Source organism: Furipterus horrens, unplaced genomic scaffold (assembly GCF_987537825.1).
Source record: "Furipterus horrens unplaced genomic scaffold, mFurHor1.1.pri manual_scaffold_1, whole genome shotgun sequence".
Taxonomy (NCBI): Eukaryota; Metazoa; Chordata; class Mammalia; order Chiroptera; family Furipteridae; genus Furipterus; species Furipterus horrens.
Window position 1 is genome coordinate 53,834,686 of NW_028327171.1, and position 18,848 is coordinate 53,853,533.

Consider the following 18,848-nt stretch of genomic DNA (forward strand, 5'->3'; position numbering starts at 1 on the left):
TTCCCTCGGGATGTTTGGATAAAGGCATGCAATAGTGCCTTGGTGTTGGTAATGCTACCTTTTTTAGATTTGATAATAGACTCATGGGTGTTACTTTGTTATTATTAAGCTTAACAACTTAAATATGTGTGCATATTCTTTTGTATAAAACAAGTATTTCATCATTCATAAAGTTTTTAAGGAAAAAAGTATGGAGAACTCAACAGACAGAGAAGATGAGGCAGTGTTTGCAGGCTACTCAAGAAGTAGGTTAATAAGGGACAGACCAAGTAATAGAAGCAAAGTATTTTTTATGTTTAAAGATCAAGAGACATTCATTTGTAGACAAAGAAAAATGGAATCAAAAGCAAACTGCAGAAACAGGGAAGAAAAATAAAACAGCAAGTAGAATCAATAAAAGCTGATGTTTTAATTATGCTTTTTATTCATTAGAGGGTATCTTTGGATTAATAAAACTGTCTCTTAGAAAATTCAGAAAGAAGAAATCCTGGAAAAAAGACAGTTTCCAGTGGTTCTCAACCTTCCTAATGCCGCGACCCTTTAATACAGTTCCTCATGTTGTGGTGACCCCCAACCATAACTAAAGCATAGTGATTAGTCACAAAAATAATATGTAATTATATATGTGTTTTCCAATGGTCTTAGGTGACCCCAGTGAAAGGGTCATTTGACCCTCAAAGGGGTTGCGACCCACAGGTTGACAACCGCTGGTTTAGTCTCTTTCCCCAATAACATAAGAGTAGAGGGACAGATTTTTAAGCCATAGCAAACATCTTGAAGTCTCATTCGTTGTGTAAATTAATACTAATGTGTCATTTTCTGTTACTGTCCCAGATGTTATCACTTTTCAGACAAGCAATAATACTGATGGGCTTAAATTAAGCCTTACCTGAAGAACCTGGTCAATAGAGTCAACTGGATGCAGCATGATGAATAATATGAAAGCATACAAAGTAATCACAGACACAACAAAAAGATCTGAAAAACAAAGCAAAACAATTAAATCAGGAATGAGATAATCATTTAAACATGTATGCAATGACAATTAATGCTGATCGTAAAAATGCTGAATAACATTTATTTCAGTATTAGGTATGCTATAATCCTAAATAGAGGCATTCTAAGTTGAATGTAAGTATATTTCTATTAAGTGAATTTCACTTTTTCATTGATTTCTTCCATGAAAATATTCCCACAGGAAATGCTAGCTAAAACCTAAAAACTGAGTTGATTTACTATTTTAAATGTGGGCCTCCTCTATGGCTGACTGTGATAGCTAGGAACAGTAAACCCCATCCAGCAGTACTTTGTATCATTTTCCCAACTCCAGAAACAAACTTCCTGCTCTCTGCCCTTTTATTAACTGTGCGCATACATGCATGCATGTATTACAGGCATACCCTTATACAACAAGCCATAATAGAGGCCAGAAATTTCCTGATTGTATTGATAGCCCTCAACTTCTCTTGCCTTTTCTTCCTTCAATTGGATATTTATTTACAAGTTCCTACTTGAGGTCAGCTTCAAAATCAAACTTGACTAAGACCACCTAAAACCAAAACTTTATCATGAAGCCTTCACATTGGATAAAGGAGTCAATATCCTGTATTATAAACTTGTATCATGAAGCCTTCACATTGGATAAAGGAGTCAATATCCTGTATTATAAACTGTAGATAAGGGGGTCTCAACACTAATATTAAATGTGGGAATCATTTGTAAATATAAAATTTATTAATATGTCAGTTTAAAATTAAAGGCCAATATTTACTGTTCTATAAAACAACATTATGTTTTATAGACACACACATACATAATACCTAAGTTACACAGTCTATGGTCAGTTAAAGAAAAAGTGTTTAGAAAATGCCAGCTGGAAGTACACAGACAAACAAACTACAAAAAAAGAAAGAAAGACAAAAAGAAATGGTCAGAATACAAATGCCAGAGAGATGTGGAGACAGAGTAATTTTGTTTCAATAAAGCCCATTTTTCAAATTCTGTTGCATTTTCACAACCATAAGCAAAAACAGATTTGCAATCTAGTTCCTGGGATGTTGCAAGAAAAAACTTACTCAGGCTCAGAAACTTCTTACATCTACCCCAACACTGTTTCTCAAATCTTCATGCCTTCCTCCTAGGGCAGCCCCCTTTGACCATACCTCTAAACCTCTGCCAAGACCTCCATGCAATGGAGAAAATAAATAATTCAATCTCTCCTCTGTTTAGCCAGGGGAGAAAAAGAGGCACTATTCATTTGACAGGGTAGGTGGATGGCTGACAGATTTATGTAATCACTCAAATAAAAAGGCCTATAAGGATTTCAACCAAGAATGGAAAAATGAGGTATTTATTTTAGAGAGGTATGAGTTTCTAGTGGACTCAGCCTGATTTTTCCTGGCCTGGTCAGTAATTTCTTAGTAATCCTATCAGAGTGCAAGTACTCTTCACCAGAAGACAGCTATCAAAACAAATTCTGTGTTGGTGGTGATTAAGGGCCAGGGGAGTATGTTCCTTAAGTTAAATATTTAGATTATGCCACAAAGCTATGTGAACACAAGCAAGTCTTTCAGAGTTAAATTACTTTAACTATAAAATGGGAATATAATGAGGATCCCATAGGAAAAGAGTATATTTAAGTACTTAAAATGCAACATAATATGTAAACTCAAGATATTATCAAATATGCCCCAGCATAAGGTATCACAGATTTCTTAATGATACCCGATCCTTTTGATGGACTATGACACCAAAGTAAGGGAACCATAAAGAATTTCCTTCATATTTCCTGTAGTAAGTGACTCAAAAACAAAACCTTATAGAATCAAAAAAGTCCACAATACTTCTCTATGGCTGATTTTATATATATATATACCTCTCTTGTTCCTTCTTCAAAAATACTAACTAGAATCTTATGACCTATAGCCACAAATTTCGTCTTTTTATTTCTATTCCTCCTTCCTTACTCAGCCTTCTTGTCTTTTAGAAGACCACCTAATCCAGGAGGGCCTCTAGATATCTGCTCCAATCAATTCAGGCGTGGCAGATGAAGAGGAAAATTATACACAGGCCAAGAATAGAAGAGATACTGGCAGTTAAGTAAATAATGCGTTCATAGACTCAGAAAAGGTGGATTTCACAAGCAGTCGATTAGGATCAAGTAAGAAATTGTGGCAAAAATTGAAGCCAAAATCCCAAGAAATCACCATCTAGTTAAATAAGAGTGCAAGAATTTAGTCCACATCATCACAGCCCTTGAAATGATAAGTACAGTCAAACAAGAAAATATAACTGAGCTAAGCTAGAGCTGAAAATGGGTAACTACCAACTGAAATTAGATTTTATTTAGAATCAAATTGAACCAGTAGAAGAAAGCCAAAAACTCTGAAGAGAATGACTTAAATGCCTAAGACTGATTTTTTAAGATAACCTTAAAATAGATTTAATATATTACACTGTGTAGATATAGAGAATGGCAACTAGCTGGTACTAACAAAGAACTATGAACTGTCTATTCTGTAGGAGAAAATAAAAAGCTGTCAGCTCTAGAAGAGCCTTAACCTTTCCCCACTCACTTCCTTCTATATCTAGGCTTTACATTGTACATTACTTTATTTCAGTCATTTCTTTTCTTTCCTACTTTTCTCTTTACTCATCAGTGTTCCAAGATTAGGGAACTCCAAGGACAGACAAAAAGATAAGGTGTGAAAATTAGTAAAATATGTATATACTGCCTTTACTGCTCCCATTGTATTTTTCAGGAGGCATGTTTTATGATAGTATGCACTTCTGTTTACCCACTAACAGACATACACAAACTGCTCTTAAAGACCAAAGGTTTTGTGGCTATATTTCTGCTGAACTATAATTTTTAATACACATTTTAAAAGCATAGTCTTGTGGTCAACAATATTAAGTTTTATTATTTAAGTCAATCTGAAATTAAAAGGGAATACAAAATACCTAAGCCTTTAATTTTTTGAAGTTCTTCAAGTATCATAAAAGATGCATTTAAAAAATAGGCAACGAACAGTCTCTTGTTCTCTTTTTTAACTGGAGAAGTATAGATAGGGTGGATTTACTGAACACCAGTTTTCTTTATACAAAGAAAGCATTGTTCCTTTAGCTATCCTTGGGCATGCTCAGCATTTCTTTGAAATTTAAAAAATATTTAACTAAAATTAAAGCATGTATATCAATGTCAATTATTAAGTTCACCTTATAATAAGTTTAATTATAAAGAAAGTCTTCTTAGAAGTATAGTGATAGATCTTCTACGGAAGGCTTTTGTCCCACAACATGGTTCTAACATGATTGGCAGTAACACAGTTCCTATTTGTTAGAAAATATCAGTTCTTAAAAAAAAAAAGTCAATACAGACTTTAATATTTTTGATACCTATATTTGAAAGTCTTACCTGTCCAAAATATAAAGTAATAAAGCCTGCCTTGCAAGCCACATTGGGTATAAGTATAAAATAAGGTAATGTATGTGAAAATACTTTGTCAACTCTAACACGAGACATGCTAGTAGCTGTTACTCCTATGACACATTGGAATTTGTGACCTGACATTTTGCCAACCAGAACAATGGTATTTCTTCACAACTACAGCAGAAGAATAACTACTCTTCATTCCAAGATGCTGCCATAGTCTAAGGTCCTATTATGAAAAAAAATTAAGTTGTTTCATATATTAATTAGTATATCCTCAATTTAAAAATAAAACTGGCAATTTATACATAGTAACTGACTTTTTCCCATAAACCCTAATTTTGATCAATCAAAATGCTATGGCAGGCAGCATGGTGGACCAGGAGAACATTATGTTAAGTGAAGTAAGCCAGTCAGAGGAAGACAAATACCATGTGATCTCACTTATAGGTGGAATCTAACGAACAAAATAAACTAGCAAAATAGATATATAGACTCACAGAGAACAGACAGACAGCTGTCAGAGGACAGGGGGGTTGGGGAATTGGGGAGTTAGGTGAAAAAGGTGAAGAGATTTAAAAAAAAAACACCCCCCCCCCCCACAGAAAACAGTATGGTGGTTACCAGAGGGAAAGCAGGGCAAGGGGGATATAGAAGAAGGCAAAAGCAGGATGAATAGTGGTGGAAAGAGACTTGACTTTGGGTGGTGAGTGCACGATGCCGTATGCAGATGATGTATTATAGAGCTACACACTTGACATCTCTATGGTTTTATTAACCAATGTCACCTCAATAAATTCAATAAAAAAGAATTAATCAATTATTTAAAAAACGCTATGGCAGATAAGTCTACCAGGCACAAGTCTCCATTCTACTGGTCCCTTCTGTAGGATGCAAAGGTGACGGAAGTGAAGAATTCTAGGTGAACACTGGCTGCACCAGTGTCAAAAATAAAGAATAGACAGCTGTGCTGTGCAGACCACCCAGAAGGAAAGGATAATATCCTATGTTTAAATTGAGGAACTTCTGTTCCTGCTTCTAATTCTAACTCTCTACAATGGATTATAAAAATAAAAGTTGTAATCAGAACTAATAGGATGTGAAAACCAGGAATGTTTAGAACTGATGGCTTTAACTTTAAACTTAGGGTGGCAGCTACCATGAGAATAAAACAAGACAGTAAACATCTAAATCACAATTTTTTCTCTAGTCTTCTTACATTATTTTTAAAGAAAGTAAGCAAGATGGAAATCACAATAAATGGCAAACTCACAATTCTTGTAGCAAGGTTGCCTGAAGGGTTTTCCTTTTGAAAAGGCAATTGCCACTATGAGGTACTGAAAACTGGAGATAAAAAACACTGTGGTATTTTCATAATTCTGTATATTATGTGGATCATCTTCAGTTTTATTGTACAAATGTGAGGAATTCCCGTATAGGCTTCCTGTTGTATTACAAGCACTAAAACACACACACAAAAAATTTAATTATAAAATACCCATTTTCCAAAAGAAAAGAATTTTACCTTACCTGCTTTGTCACTATCATAAAATAAATAGAATTAAGGTATACAGCAAAAGATCCAACAATATTAAAGTAAGATATATAGACCAGGTAGAACATTAAGGGTTTTCTCGATTTAGCCATACCCCAATCAGTTAAATATTTAGAAGAAACTTCGTTATTAATAAGCACCTCTCACTATTTAAATTTTGTGAGTAATTTTAGCATAGTAAAGGTAAATAGACCTTGGGTTTGACCTTGGTTCTACCACTTTTTAGCTGTAACTGAGGAAATACTTTATTTCTGAGCCCTTGTCCTGACGTGTAAGTGTGGATACCACCTGCTCATTTACAGGGTTATTGTGGGGAATGAGTAAGTGAATAAGATAGCGTATGTAAATGCTCAACAATGCACTCGGGCACTGACATGGCCTTCAATATTCTCCAGCTATGGCTCTCTCATCTCTACTTCCAGATGGGCAAAACTGTCAAACATACATAGGTCTAAGTATGAGAAGCCCCCAATATCCATTATTAAAACAGCCATAACAAGCATAATCAAGTGGCAACAAAATGTTAATCTGCTACAAATCTGGAAAGATTCTTGAGAATAATCCCATCTATTCCTTTTCATGCACAGTGTTTATATGTACACATGAGCAAACAGCAATATTAAGTTTCTAAAACTTTTTGAAAATTTTTAAAAATAAGCCATCTCCATCAATCAAGCAAACTAATGTCTGCACCTGAAAATTTAAATCTATAAAATTACCTTAGTGATTTGTTTTTATGTTTAATTAATTAATGTTATCATGATTTGTGAACTGTAGAGCACTTTACCTATAAACAATATTTTTTTTAAGAATTTAGGTTTTAAAATGTCATTTTCTAAACTGGGATTAGAAAAGTTAGAAGCATCAACATTCTGGGTTTAGAAGAGACCCTAGTGATTACTTCCAACTTTCTCACTTTACAGATAAGGAAAGCAAGGCTCAGCAGCAAATTAAGAAACTGGTCCAATGTCCCCATCTTGGCAGTGATTATTAAGATCTTGCCAGACCATCTTCCTATAGATAGAAGTTATGATATAAAGTCAAATACAGGCCAAATTATTTAAGTGTGCAATCAAGGTGCATGCAAAACTTATATAAATGTTTAGACTTATTTTTACATGCATGTATATTACACACACTTGACACATATTTTTAAATGGATTAACCAACTTACTCTGAATGTGGATGCCATACTTCATACCAAGGTTGTTGCTTGACCCAAAAAAACCCCAAAGATTGAAATCCAATGCAGATGATGATCTGAGACAAAACGGAGAAGAGAAGAGCCCCCGATATAAGACCTGAAGGTGGTCTTTGTGCCACAAGTTCCTTCCATGCAGGATTTAAACTCACTATATTGAGAAGAAAAAGATGAAAGATTTGCAGCTTAAGTAATTTGTCACTATAAAATACACAATCAGATTTACTTAGGAACTTAAAAATTTGTTTTTGTCTAACAAATCTTTAATATAAAAAATGTCCAAAAACCAAGCCAGATGTCTCCATTAAATAATCTGTAAAAGTAAACAATTTAGGCTTTTCCAAAAATGACTTAGGAGTACTTTTTAAATTAGTCTACTGAAATTCAGACGAAACACTAATACAAGCAAAAAGAATACTACATATAAGCATATAAACTAAGATTAATTACTACCCTGTATGTGAACTAAGAACTTTCAAAAAAATCATTAATTGCAGAATTACAGTTAAATTAATACATACTTTTTCCTTTTAAGAAGACATTAAGAAAGGTTTGAAGCAACATTTAAAAAGGCCTTGATTGGGAGAGGTAAGATGGCGGAAGAGTGAGGAGAGGTTGCGGTTTTAGGCTCCGGAGACCCGTCTGCAGTTTGGTCTAATTGCAGACAGAACATCTCAGTGAGCAGCTGGACATTGGCGGGAGTTGAGCCAAGGCACTGCTGGATTAGAGAAAATCCATCTGGGAACAACCTGTTTAGTGAGGATAGCGGAGAAAAAGGGGACGAAACGGGATTCCTGACTGGGGCGGCTGCCCGAGCTGTGGCGGGAAGCACACAAAGGATTTTTGGCGACCACAGGCTACCCCAGAGAGGAGTCAGGCGGAGAGCGGATCTCTGCCCGCTGGCAGAGACGGGACTCGACCAAGTGGCATTGGCACTGAAGGACAGGAGACAGCGTGCTGCCGGGCAACATATCCACAAAAGAACTCAAGACAAAGCAGATAGAGTGACTCTCAACCAAGTAGCCAGAAGGAAGATCCTATCAAAGAACATCTGAAATATAACCGAACAGCATAAACAAACGACATAAAGGGTAACTCAAGACCATCAGGCTCAGGATATCAAAGAGACTGCACCACTGAAACTCCCAGACCTTCGATAAAGAATATTATACCACAAAGGAGGGAAGTCAAAGCAGACTACCCCCCCAAAATAAATAAATAAATAAACAAACAAACAAATAAATAAATAAATAAATAAAAAAAACCAAAAAGAATCCAACATGGTAAGACGCAAAAATAACCCCTCAATGAAAAGAAAAGAGGAATCCTCAGAAAGAGAGATAGACGAAATAGACATAGCCCAAATGTCAGACATGGAATTCAAAACAATGGTGGTAAAGAAGCTCAATATACTCGACATCCTTAAAATCAACTATGACAACCTTCAAGGAAGTTACCAGCAGCTCCAAGAAAATTACAGGGAACTGGCAGAGAACTACACCAGCATAAAAAAAGACATAGAAATTGTTAACAGGAACCAGGAAGAACTTAGGAATACAATCTCTGAACTGAAAAACACAGTAGAATCAGTCAAAAGCAGACTTAACGAAGCAGAGGATCGGATTAGTGAGTTAGAAGATAATGTAGAGAAAAACTCCCAGACAATACAGCAAAATGAAAAACGATTGAAAAAATATGAACAAGATGTAAGGGAATTACAGGATAGCATTAGGAAAAATAATTTAAGGATCATCGGAATACGAGAGGGAGAAGAAAAGGAACATGGAATTGAAAATCTGATAGGAGAAATAGTGACAGAAAATTTTCCGAACCTGATGAGAGGAAAAGCTATGCAAGTCCAAGAAGCACTGAGAGTTCCAATCAAGAGGAACCCCCAAAAACCCACTCCAAGGCACATCATAGTTAAAATGGCAACATTCCAAGACAAAGAGAGAATCCTAAAAGCAGCAAGAGAAAAGCAGCAAATAACATACAAGGGAGCTCCGATAAGGCTATCAACTGATTTCTCAACAGAAACATTACAAGCCAGAAGGGAATGGTCAAAAATATTTCAAGCAATGAAAAACAAAGGCCTACAACCAAGAATACTCTACCCAGCAAGGCTCTCATTCAAAATAGAAGGTGAAATAAGGAGTTTCTCAGACAAAGGAAGACTGAAAGAATACATCTCCACAAAACCAGCATTGCAAGAGATGCTAAAGGGAGTGTTCTAAGAAAAAAGAAGAAAAGAACAAGAGAGGAGAGGAACAGAGGTACAAAGGGAAATGAATAAATACACGTCAATAATAACCTTAAATGTAAATGGATTAAATGCTCCAATTAAAAGACATAGGGTAACGGAATGGATAAGAAAACAGGATCCACATATTTGCTGTCTACAAGAAACACACCTCAAAACAAAAGATTTACACAGACTGAAAGTAAAGGGATATAAAAAAATATTCCAAGCAAACGGACCAGAAAAAAAAGCCGGGGTAGCAGTTCTCATATCAGACAAAATGGATTTCAAAGCAAGGACAATAAAAAGAGACAAAGAAGGACACTTCATAATACTTAAAGGAACAATCCATCAAGAAGATATGACTTTGATAAACATATATGCACCCAACATAGGAGCACCCAAATACATAAAGCAAATACTAGAAGACCACAAAAAGGATATCAACAACAACACACTCATTGTAGGGGACTTCAACACTCCATTATCAACAATAGACAGATCATCAAAGCAAAGAAACACCAAGGATATACAGGCATTGAACAACACACTAAACCACATGGATCTAACTGATATATATAGAACTTTTCACCCCAAAGAAGCAAAATATACATTCTTTTCAAGTGCACATGGGACATTTTCAAAGATAGACCACATGATAGGTCACAAAACAAGCCTCAACAAATTCAAGAAAATTGAAATCATATCAAGCATCTTTTCAGATCACAATGCCCTGAAACTAGAAATCAACCTCAGAGAAAAATATCAAAGACACCCAAACTCATGGAGATTGAATAACATGCTATTAAATAATGAATGGGTTAACAATGACATCAAAGAAGAAATCAAGAAATTTCTAGAAACTAATGATAATGAGCACACAACAACCCAAAACCTGTGGGACACAGCAAAAGCAGTCCTGAGAGGGAAGTTTATAGCAATACAGGCATATCTGAAAAGGCTAGAAGAATCTCAAATAAAAAACCTAACCACAATGCTACAAGAACTAGAACAACAACAACAAACAAAGCCTAGGGCAAGAAGAAGGAATGAAATCATCAAGATCAGAGCAGAACTAAATGACATAGAGACTAAACAAACAATCCAAAAGATCAACAAAACTAGGAGCTGGTTCTTCGAAAAAATCAACAAAATCGACAAGCCTCTAGCCAGTCTAATCAAGAAAAAAAGAGAGAAGACACAAATAAACAAAATCAGAAATGAAAGAGGAGAAATCATGACTGATACCTCAGAAATACAAATGATAGTTAGAAATTACTTCAGACAACTGTATGACAAGAAATTTGACAATCTAGAAGAAATGGACAAATTTCTAGAAACATACAACCTCCCAAAACTAAATCAAGAAGAAGTGGAAAGTCTCAACAAACCAATAACAAAAAAGGAAATTGAAACAGTAATCCAAAATCTCCCGGCACACAAAAGCCCTGGACCGGATGGCTTCACAGGCGAATTCTACAAAACATTCAGGGAAGAACTAACTCCTATCCTCCTCAAACTGTTCCAAAAAATCCAAGAAGAGGGGAAAATCCCAAACTCTTTCTATGAAGCCAGTATTATCCTAATCCCCAAACCAGGTCAAGACACAACAAAGAAAGAAAACTACAGGCCAATATCACTGATGAACATCGATGCTAAAATCCTCAATAAAATATTGGCAAACAGGATCCAGCAATACATCAAAAAGATCATACATCATGATCAAGTGGGCTTCATTCCAGGGATGCAAGGATGGTTTAATATTCGCAAATCAATAAATATAATACATCACCTAAAAAGAATGAAAGACAAAAATCACATGATCATATCAATAGATGCAGAAAAAGCATTTGATAAAGTACAACACCCATTTATGATGAAAACACTCAGCAAAATGGGAATAAAGGGAGCATATCTTAACATAATTAAGGCTATATATAAGAAGCCTGAGGCCAACATCATACTCAATGGACAAAAACTGAAAGCATTCCCCCTGAACTCAGGGACTAGACAAGGTTGTCCACTCTCTCCACTCCTTTTCAACATAGTGTTGGAAGTCCTAGCCACAGCAATCAGACAAGAAAAAGAAATAAAAGGCATCCAAATTGGGAAAGAGGAAGTGAAACTTTCATTATATGCAGATGACATGATAGTATACCTAGAAAATCCTATAAACTCCACTAAAAGACTACTCAATATAATAAGTGAATTTGGCAAAATCGCAGGGTACAAAATAAATATACAGAAATCTAAGGCATTTCTGTACACCAACAATAAAATAGCAGAGACAGAGACAAAAATGAAAATACCATTTACTATAGCAACAAGAAAAATAAAGTACCTAGGAGTAAACTTAACCAAAGAGATAAAAGACCTGTACTCTGAAAATTACATAACATTGAAGAAAGAAATTAAGGAAGAAACAAATAAATGGAAGCAAATACCATGTTCTTGGATGGGAAGAATCAACATCATCAAAATGGCCATACTACCCAAAGCAATTTACAAATTCAATGCAATCCCTATTAAAATACCAATGACATATTTCACAGACCTAGAACAAATACTCCATAAATTCATATGGAACCAAAAAAGACCCCGAATAGCAAAAGCAATCTTGAGACAGAAGAACACAGCAGGAGGAATCACAACACCAGATATCAAACAATACTACAAAGCCACTGTAATCAAAACAGTATGGTACTGGCATAAGAACAGACATATAGATCAGTGGAACAGAATAGAGAGTCCAGAAATAAACCCAGGCCTCTATGGTCAACTAATCTTTGATAAAGGAGGAAGGAACATAAAATGGAGTGAGAAGAGCCTCTTTAACAAATGGTGCTGGGAGAACTGGATAGGGACCTGCAAAAAAATGAAACTAGACCACCAACTTACACCACACACGAGAATAAACTCAAGATGGATCAAAGACTTAAATGTAAGCCGTGACACCATAAAAGTCCTAGAGGAAAACATAGGCAAGAAAATATCAGATATCTCACGTAACAATCTCTTCACGGATACATCTCCTAAAGCAAGAGAAATAAAGGAAAAAATAAATAAATGGGATTACATCAAACTGAAGAGTTTCTGCTCAGCAAAAGAAAACATCAGCAAGATGAAAAGGAAACCAACCATATGGGAAAACATATTTGCCAATGACATCACAGACAGGGGACTGATTTCCAAAATATAGAGAGAGCTGATATGACTCAACATCAAGAAAACAAACAACCCAATTAAAAAATGGGCAAGGGACCTGAACAAACACTTCTCCGAAGAGGACATACAGAAGGTCCATAGACACATGAAAAAATGCTCAACATCATTAGCCATCAGGGAGATGCAAATAAAAACCACAATGAGATACCATTTTACACCAGTCAGAATGGCCATCATCAACAAATCAACAAGCAACAAGTGCTGGCGAGGATGTGGAGAAATGGGAACCCTACTGCACTGTTGGTGGGAATGCAGACTGGTGCAGCCACTATGGAGAACAGTATGGAATTACCTCAAAAGATTAAAAATGGAACTGTCTTTTGAACCAATGACTCCACTACTAGGATTATACCCGAAGAATCTTGAAACCCCAATTCAAAAGAACTTATGCACCCCTATGTTCATTGCAGCACTGTTTACAATAGCTAAGTGCTGGAAACAACCTAAGTGCCCATCTGTAGATGAGTGGATCAAAAAACTGTGGTACATTTACACAATGGAATACTATGTAGCAGAAAGAAAGAAGGAAATCCTGCCATTTGCAACAACATGGATGGAACTAGAGAGAATTATGCTTAGTGAAATAAGCCAGGCAAAGAAAGAAAAATACCATATGATATCACCTAATACAGGAAACTAAAGAACAACACAAACAAAGGAACTAAATAGAACAAAGAGCAGAATAGCAGTCAATAGGGGGGAGGGGAGAGGGAGAGAAGGGGGATAAGTAAGGTAAGGGTTTAATTAAAGAGCCTGTATGAAAGACTCATGGACATGGACAATGGGGAGGGATATGATTGTGGGAGAGGGGGTGGGTTGGGTGGGGGAGAGAAATTGGGGGAAAAGGGGACAACTGTAATTGAAAAACCAAAATAAAAAATTTTAAAAAAAAATAATAAAAAAAATAAATAAATAAAAAGGCCTTGATTACTTATTATGGTGGTACCCACCGAGTTTTGGAAAACTCTGACTCCAAAAAACCTCCGCTGTCTTGCGGCATACCTCTTCAGGGGAAAGGCTAAGGGAGTAAACCCCGACAGAAAATCCGGAGCCGGAGTCCCTAAGGCGGTTTGACGTTGTAGTCAACACCGGCAACTCCTGCGGCGCACCTGAAGCCAAGCTGTATTGACTCCGTCTTTCCCTTGGACCCTTCAGCTGCGAAGAGAGGGGGGGTCTGCTGCATGGGCAACAGCAGACCCTCCATATCACCCTGCCCAGGCTCTGTAGCTTCAGCTTCACTGGAGAGGACACTCCAGCATCATCACAAGATGTCGATTCAACACGGGAGGAGACAGATACCGTGTCACTCCCGAGTTGGACTGCACAGCCATTCTCGGCGGTGCAGATAGACTCTTAAGAAGCTACACCCTCGTCTCTCGAGACGGACGGCTGCCGACTCGACTCGACCCACCGAGTTTCTCCACTGTCAACTTTCTATTTTTTCCTTTGTACATAAATAATTTGTATACTGAGACTATGTAAAAATACCTTTCCTCATCAAACTTTCATTCACTAGTGTTAGCATCTATTAAAGACTATCTAAATAAGTCATTCTCAACCAACATGATTTTACCCCCCAGGGAACATTTGACAATGTCTGAAGATGCTTTTGGTTGCCACAACTGGGACAGTGTTACTGGCATCTAGATGGGTAGAAGTCAGAGATGCTGGTAAGCATCCTATAATGCACAGAATAGTCCCTCACAACAAAAAATTATTTGGTCCAAAATGTCAGTAAGACCAGGCAAGATCTTTCCATATTTCTTCTATATTTGTTAGTTATCATTTTACTGTAAGGAAGAACTTTCCCTTTTCTCCCATTTATTCACTTACTTTGGCATTCATTCATTGCCTGTCTGCCTGCCAGTATCAACTTGTAAATATTTATTTGACTAAATGGGTCAGGTCCTTTTACCATCGCTATTCATTTTGATACGAACATCACCAATAATAGAAAAAAACTAACATCTTTTGTCTCCTTAGAAGATGTACCTAGAAGGACACAGTCATGTCTGTGATATTCCCACCAAGAATTCATAGCCCAATTCTAACGAGAATACATCAGACAGCGCCATATAATTGATACATTTTCTTTCATACATGTCAATGTCAAGAGGCCCCCCCCCCAAAGTCTGATACAATATTCTGGATTAAAGGAGACTAAAGAGACATGATAATTATATGAAGTTGGTGAGCCTTGATTAGATCCTGGGCTAAGGGACTAGGGTATAAAGGACATTATTGGGACATACGACCAAACATATGACTATCAGCTGTAGATTAGATAATAATGTATAGATGTTAAATTTCATGATCTTTATAACTTTAATTATATAATAGAATGGTTTTGTTTTTAGGCAAAATATACTGAAATATTCAGAGGAAAAGGGGCATGATAACACAAACTTATTCTCAAATATTTCAGAAAAGAGTGAAGAGAGAACAAAATACAGTATTCCCTCACTTATCGTGGGTATTACGTTCTAGATCTCACCCCACCCCCCGCGATAGGTGAAAATCCGCAAAGTAGGAACCTTACATTTATTTTAGTATTTATATATTTTTTAAGGCTTTATAAACCCTTCCCACACACTTATAAACCATTCCCAGTCCCTTATTAACCTTTCCCACTCCCTTATTAACCTTTTCTACACTTTCATAAACACTATTTATGTTCTTAAACATAATTCTACACTGTTAAACCTACGTAACTTTAACAACATAGGTATACAGTACCGCAAAATCCTGCGATATAGTGAAAAATCCATGATAAATAACTAAATATAATGTTTTTAAAAATCCCGCGATACAGTGAGGCCACGATAAGTGAACCGCAATATAGAGGAACTACTGTAAATGGGGCAAAATATAAGCAATTGGTAATAAAGAAAATATTTACAAGAAATCTGGAGAGGTATGCACAGTACTAGCACTGCTAATATAAATTTAACAAAGTTCAATAAGTCACATTAGAATTTCATGTTTTGAAATCAATAACAAAACAGAATACTCACTTGTAAATACCACCACCAAAATGATTGCCAGATCAATGAAGAGAAACTGGAAGTCTCCTAGGTTACTTAACACCTACAGAAGTAATTTTTTTAAAATCAGTTTTCAGGAACTGTTTTTACACCGCTTTTTTTCTGGTTTTATTTTTTTTCCCCCAATAATTACTACCAAATGATACTTGGACCTGCTGGAAAAGTTAAATACACTTGCCATTCAAATCATCAAAATATAATGTATTTGCACATTCAATTTAATACAGTACAAAAGGCATCTCCTTATGATTCATTCAATAAAAATCTTTTAAAAGTTTTCTGGCAAAGGGAAAACACAAACTTTTACTCACAATATTCAATATTCTTGAATATTAGTATCTTGACGTTTCCTTAATATCTAACAACATCCCTCCTGATACTGTCTACAAATGATAAAAAAGTATATTTCACAAAGACGCTTTGGGATGTCACCAATATTCATTTAGAGAGATGTCTAAAGTGAGATCACTTCAGGTATAAAATCAGATGGAGTACCAATGGATACCACTGTTCAAGCTTTTTCTCCAAATTTATAATTTCCTACAACTATTGCTGAAATATCTTTTCCCATTCTGGACTTTTCCTGTAAATATATAGTAAAGTTAACTATAATTCTAAAATATATCACATCTTCACATTTGGAAGAACTCTAAGAAAGATGTCCAATCTGCGCTAAAAGCAAAAAATCAATCAATCAATCATCTTTTATTCACAAGGTTCAGCCATAGTTGTTGGCCTTAATGAAAATGTTATTTCAGATTAATGAGGTTTCTCAATTTGCTACACAAAACATAGTAAACTAAAGAAACATTTATAGCTACTTATGTAAGTTCCATAATTAATGAATGCAATTCAAAATCAAACATATAGGCTCAAATCTTAATTTAAATTTCCTATCACTGAGTGCCATCTCTGTAAGCAATATCAGTACTCACGGAATACAGCAGAGTAACACTGAAGTACTGTATAATGCTGTACAAAGCCATAAATTTAAACACACAGAAGGAAGTCATTAAAGCAGCACGGCCTTCCCTGTGAAAACAAATGTTGGCACGTGAGAAAAGGCATTTTAAACTCCTCCAAACCACAATAATATCTTAACAGATGAACATCAACATTCAACAGCTACAACAAAGCACATTTCTACCCAAAACAGAACTGGAAGAGATGAGGAGTAAAAATAATCAATCTGTGCTAGTAAGTAACACAAAATACACCATGAACACAAATTCCTATTACTTCCTATGACAATTATTTTTAATTTTATTAAAGCTACAAAGAGATAATGGGAAAATTTTCAATTTGTGCTACCTGATAAGGTTTGGCACACAGGAAATACTAGGAGTTTTGGAGGTAAAGGGAGATGCCACCGAAGCCTCAAGCTCTGATAAGGAAATGCCTCCATGTGCCCTCTTCAGAGCCTGAAAGTTTATAAAAGGAAACTGGTTGAGTTTTGTGAATGTGCCATAGGCTAGAGAAAGAACTATAAATCACAAAAATTATACTTACACCACAATCATTTGCACCATCACCGCACATCCCAACAAAGTAACTAGGAAACAAAAATTATGTTAAGATTTTGATTAATTTCTTAAAATATACAATATTTAACTAAAGATTTTTCTAATATACTACTATTAAGATCTAAGAAATGAAGATTTTCCCAGTGAAACTTACTCTACATTTTGCAGTGCTTCTACTAACTGTGTCTTCTGGTCAGGTGCCATACGAGCAAACACGGTGCCATGCAACATCAACTGGAAAATATGAATTTCTTTAAAATACTGTTTACAACATATTCATTAGAATGCATACACAAATCCAAGTCACTAACCTTAGGAACAAGGTCTTGAAAATGCTCCAGTATCACTGAAAATGACTTTCCATTCATTGCAAAATGATAACGAGTCACCTGAAGATCCTCCAAGCTATTATGGACCAATTTAATTGGAATAGCCTGTGTATATGACATTCAGAACAATATTTAGGCAGCCAAACCAAGTAGCACTACCCTATTTTAAATATAGTTGATCCAAAACTAAATTCTCTCATTTGATATTTTACACAAGACACTGAAAGTTTAACATGTATTAAAAGTAAAGGGAAATATTTTTAAGGGGGGGTCTATGTTTACGAAAAAAAAAAAAAAAAAACAACTTAAGGAAGGCTAAATATTTGCTTCAATTTGAAATGATCCATTAACTGAATATTATGGTACACCTGCATCATTTATTACTACTTCTAAAATAGAATAAACCTTATTCTTATACTTCAAAACTATGCTTCTCAACTTTGTCTAACTACTAAAATTTAAACACTGGGATTCTTGATTCTAATGAATCAGAAATCTAGGCTTCTGTTTTTGTTTACTTTTTGTTTTGTTGTATTTTAATGCACCACATTTTATTTTTTTAGGCTAAATTAAAACAAGCAAGTTTCAAGAGAAAATGCATCTTGACATTACCTCCGAGTCAATTGCTGATAAACTACTGCACTGCGTTAGGGTGTCTGCATAATGCCAATTTATCTTGGCCACTTTTCCATCCTTTGGAGGTAATGCTTCAGCAATAATAACTTTATCCTGAGGTAGTATCATTCCACAGTCTCTGGCCACAGAGACAGCAGTCAACATGTTGTCACCTAATTTTCAGAATATTGAAAACACATTAAAATTAAAATAGAAACATAAATGTATTAACCAGTACGTACTTACTGAGAATCTACTATTGTCCCCATGCCTGCGTTGGGCAAAATGAAGATAATGTATGGCCTTTACTCTTGGAGTTTAAAAATAATAAAATCAGGACATACTTATCTAAGGAAACCTCAAATAATTGAAGCATATATATGCTAAATAGTCAGAACATGCTCACCCACAATTTTTAAAACCAAATACATTCTCAACCTTTTTGAGTCACTGACTAGTAGTGTACAACCAACACCTGGCAGGATGCTACACACAGAGCAGGTGCTCAATAAATGTTTGCTGAAATAACCTAGAAATGACTGGTGATCTGTATAAGAATACTAGCGTAGTATCACAGAAAAAAAAAAAAAAACCAACAGAATAAATTATAAAAGTGGGAGGGGGCTGGGCATGGTCCCTGAAAACCAAAAGGTTTAATTCCGTTTTATTTCCCGGTCAGGGCACA

General features: G+C 35.6%; 1 protein-coding gene across 4 annotated transcripts in view; it reads right to left on the reverse strand.

Moving 5' to 3' along the window:
- The window catches only part of ATP13A3 (ATPase 13A3), an 86,768-nt gene that overhangs the window by 11,301 nt on the left and 56,619 nt on the right, over positions 1-18,848 (reverse strand). For all 4 annotated transcript variants that reach the window (XM_090275530.1, XM_090275513.1, XM_090275521.1 and 1 more), the window contains exons 22-31: positions 18,161-18,336; positions 17,531-17,653; positions 17,374-17,453; positions 17,206-17,248; positions 17,008-17,117; positions 16,632-16,728; positions 15,667-15,739; positions 7,162-7,339; positions 5,706-5,893; positions 890-978 (exon numbers count right to left, since the gene is read on the reverse strand). In XM_090275530.1, the coding sequence (XP_090131656.1) occupies positions 890-978; positions 5,706-5,893; positions 7,162-7,339; positions 15,667-15,739; positions 16,632-16,728; positions 17,008-17,117; positions 17,206-17,248; positions 17,374-17,453; positions 17,531-17,653; positions 18,161-18,336 (1,157 nt within the window). The remainder of the gene's footprint in view (positions 1-889; positions 979-5,705; positions 5,894-7,161; positions 7,340-15,666; positions 15,740-16,631; positions 16,729-17,007; positions 17,118-17,205; positions 17,249-17,373; positions 17,454-17,530; positions 17,654-18,160; positions 18,337-18,848) is intronic.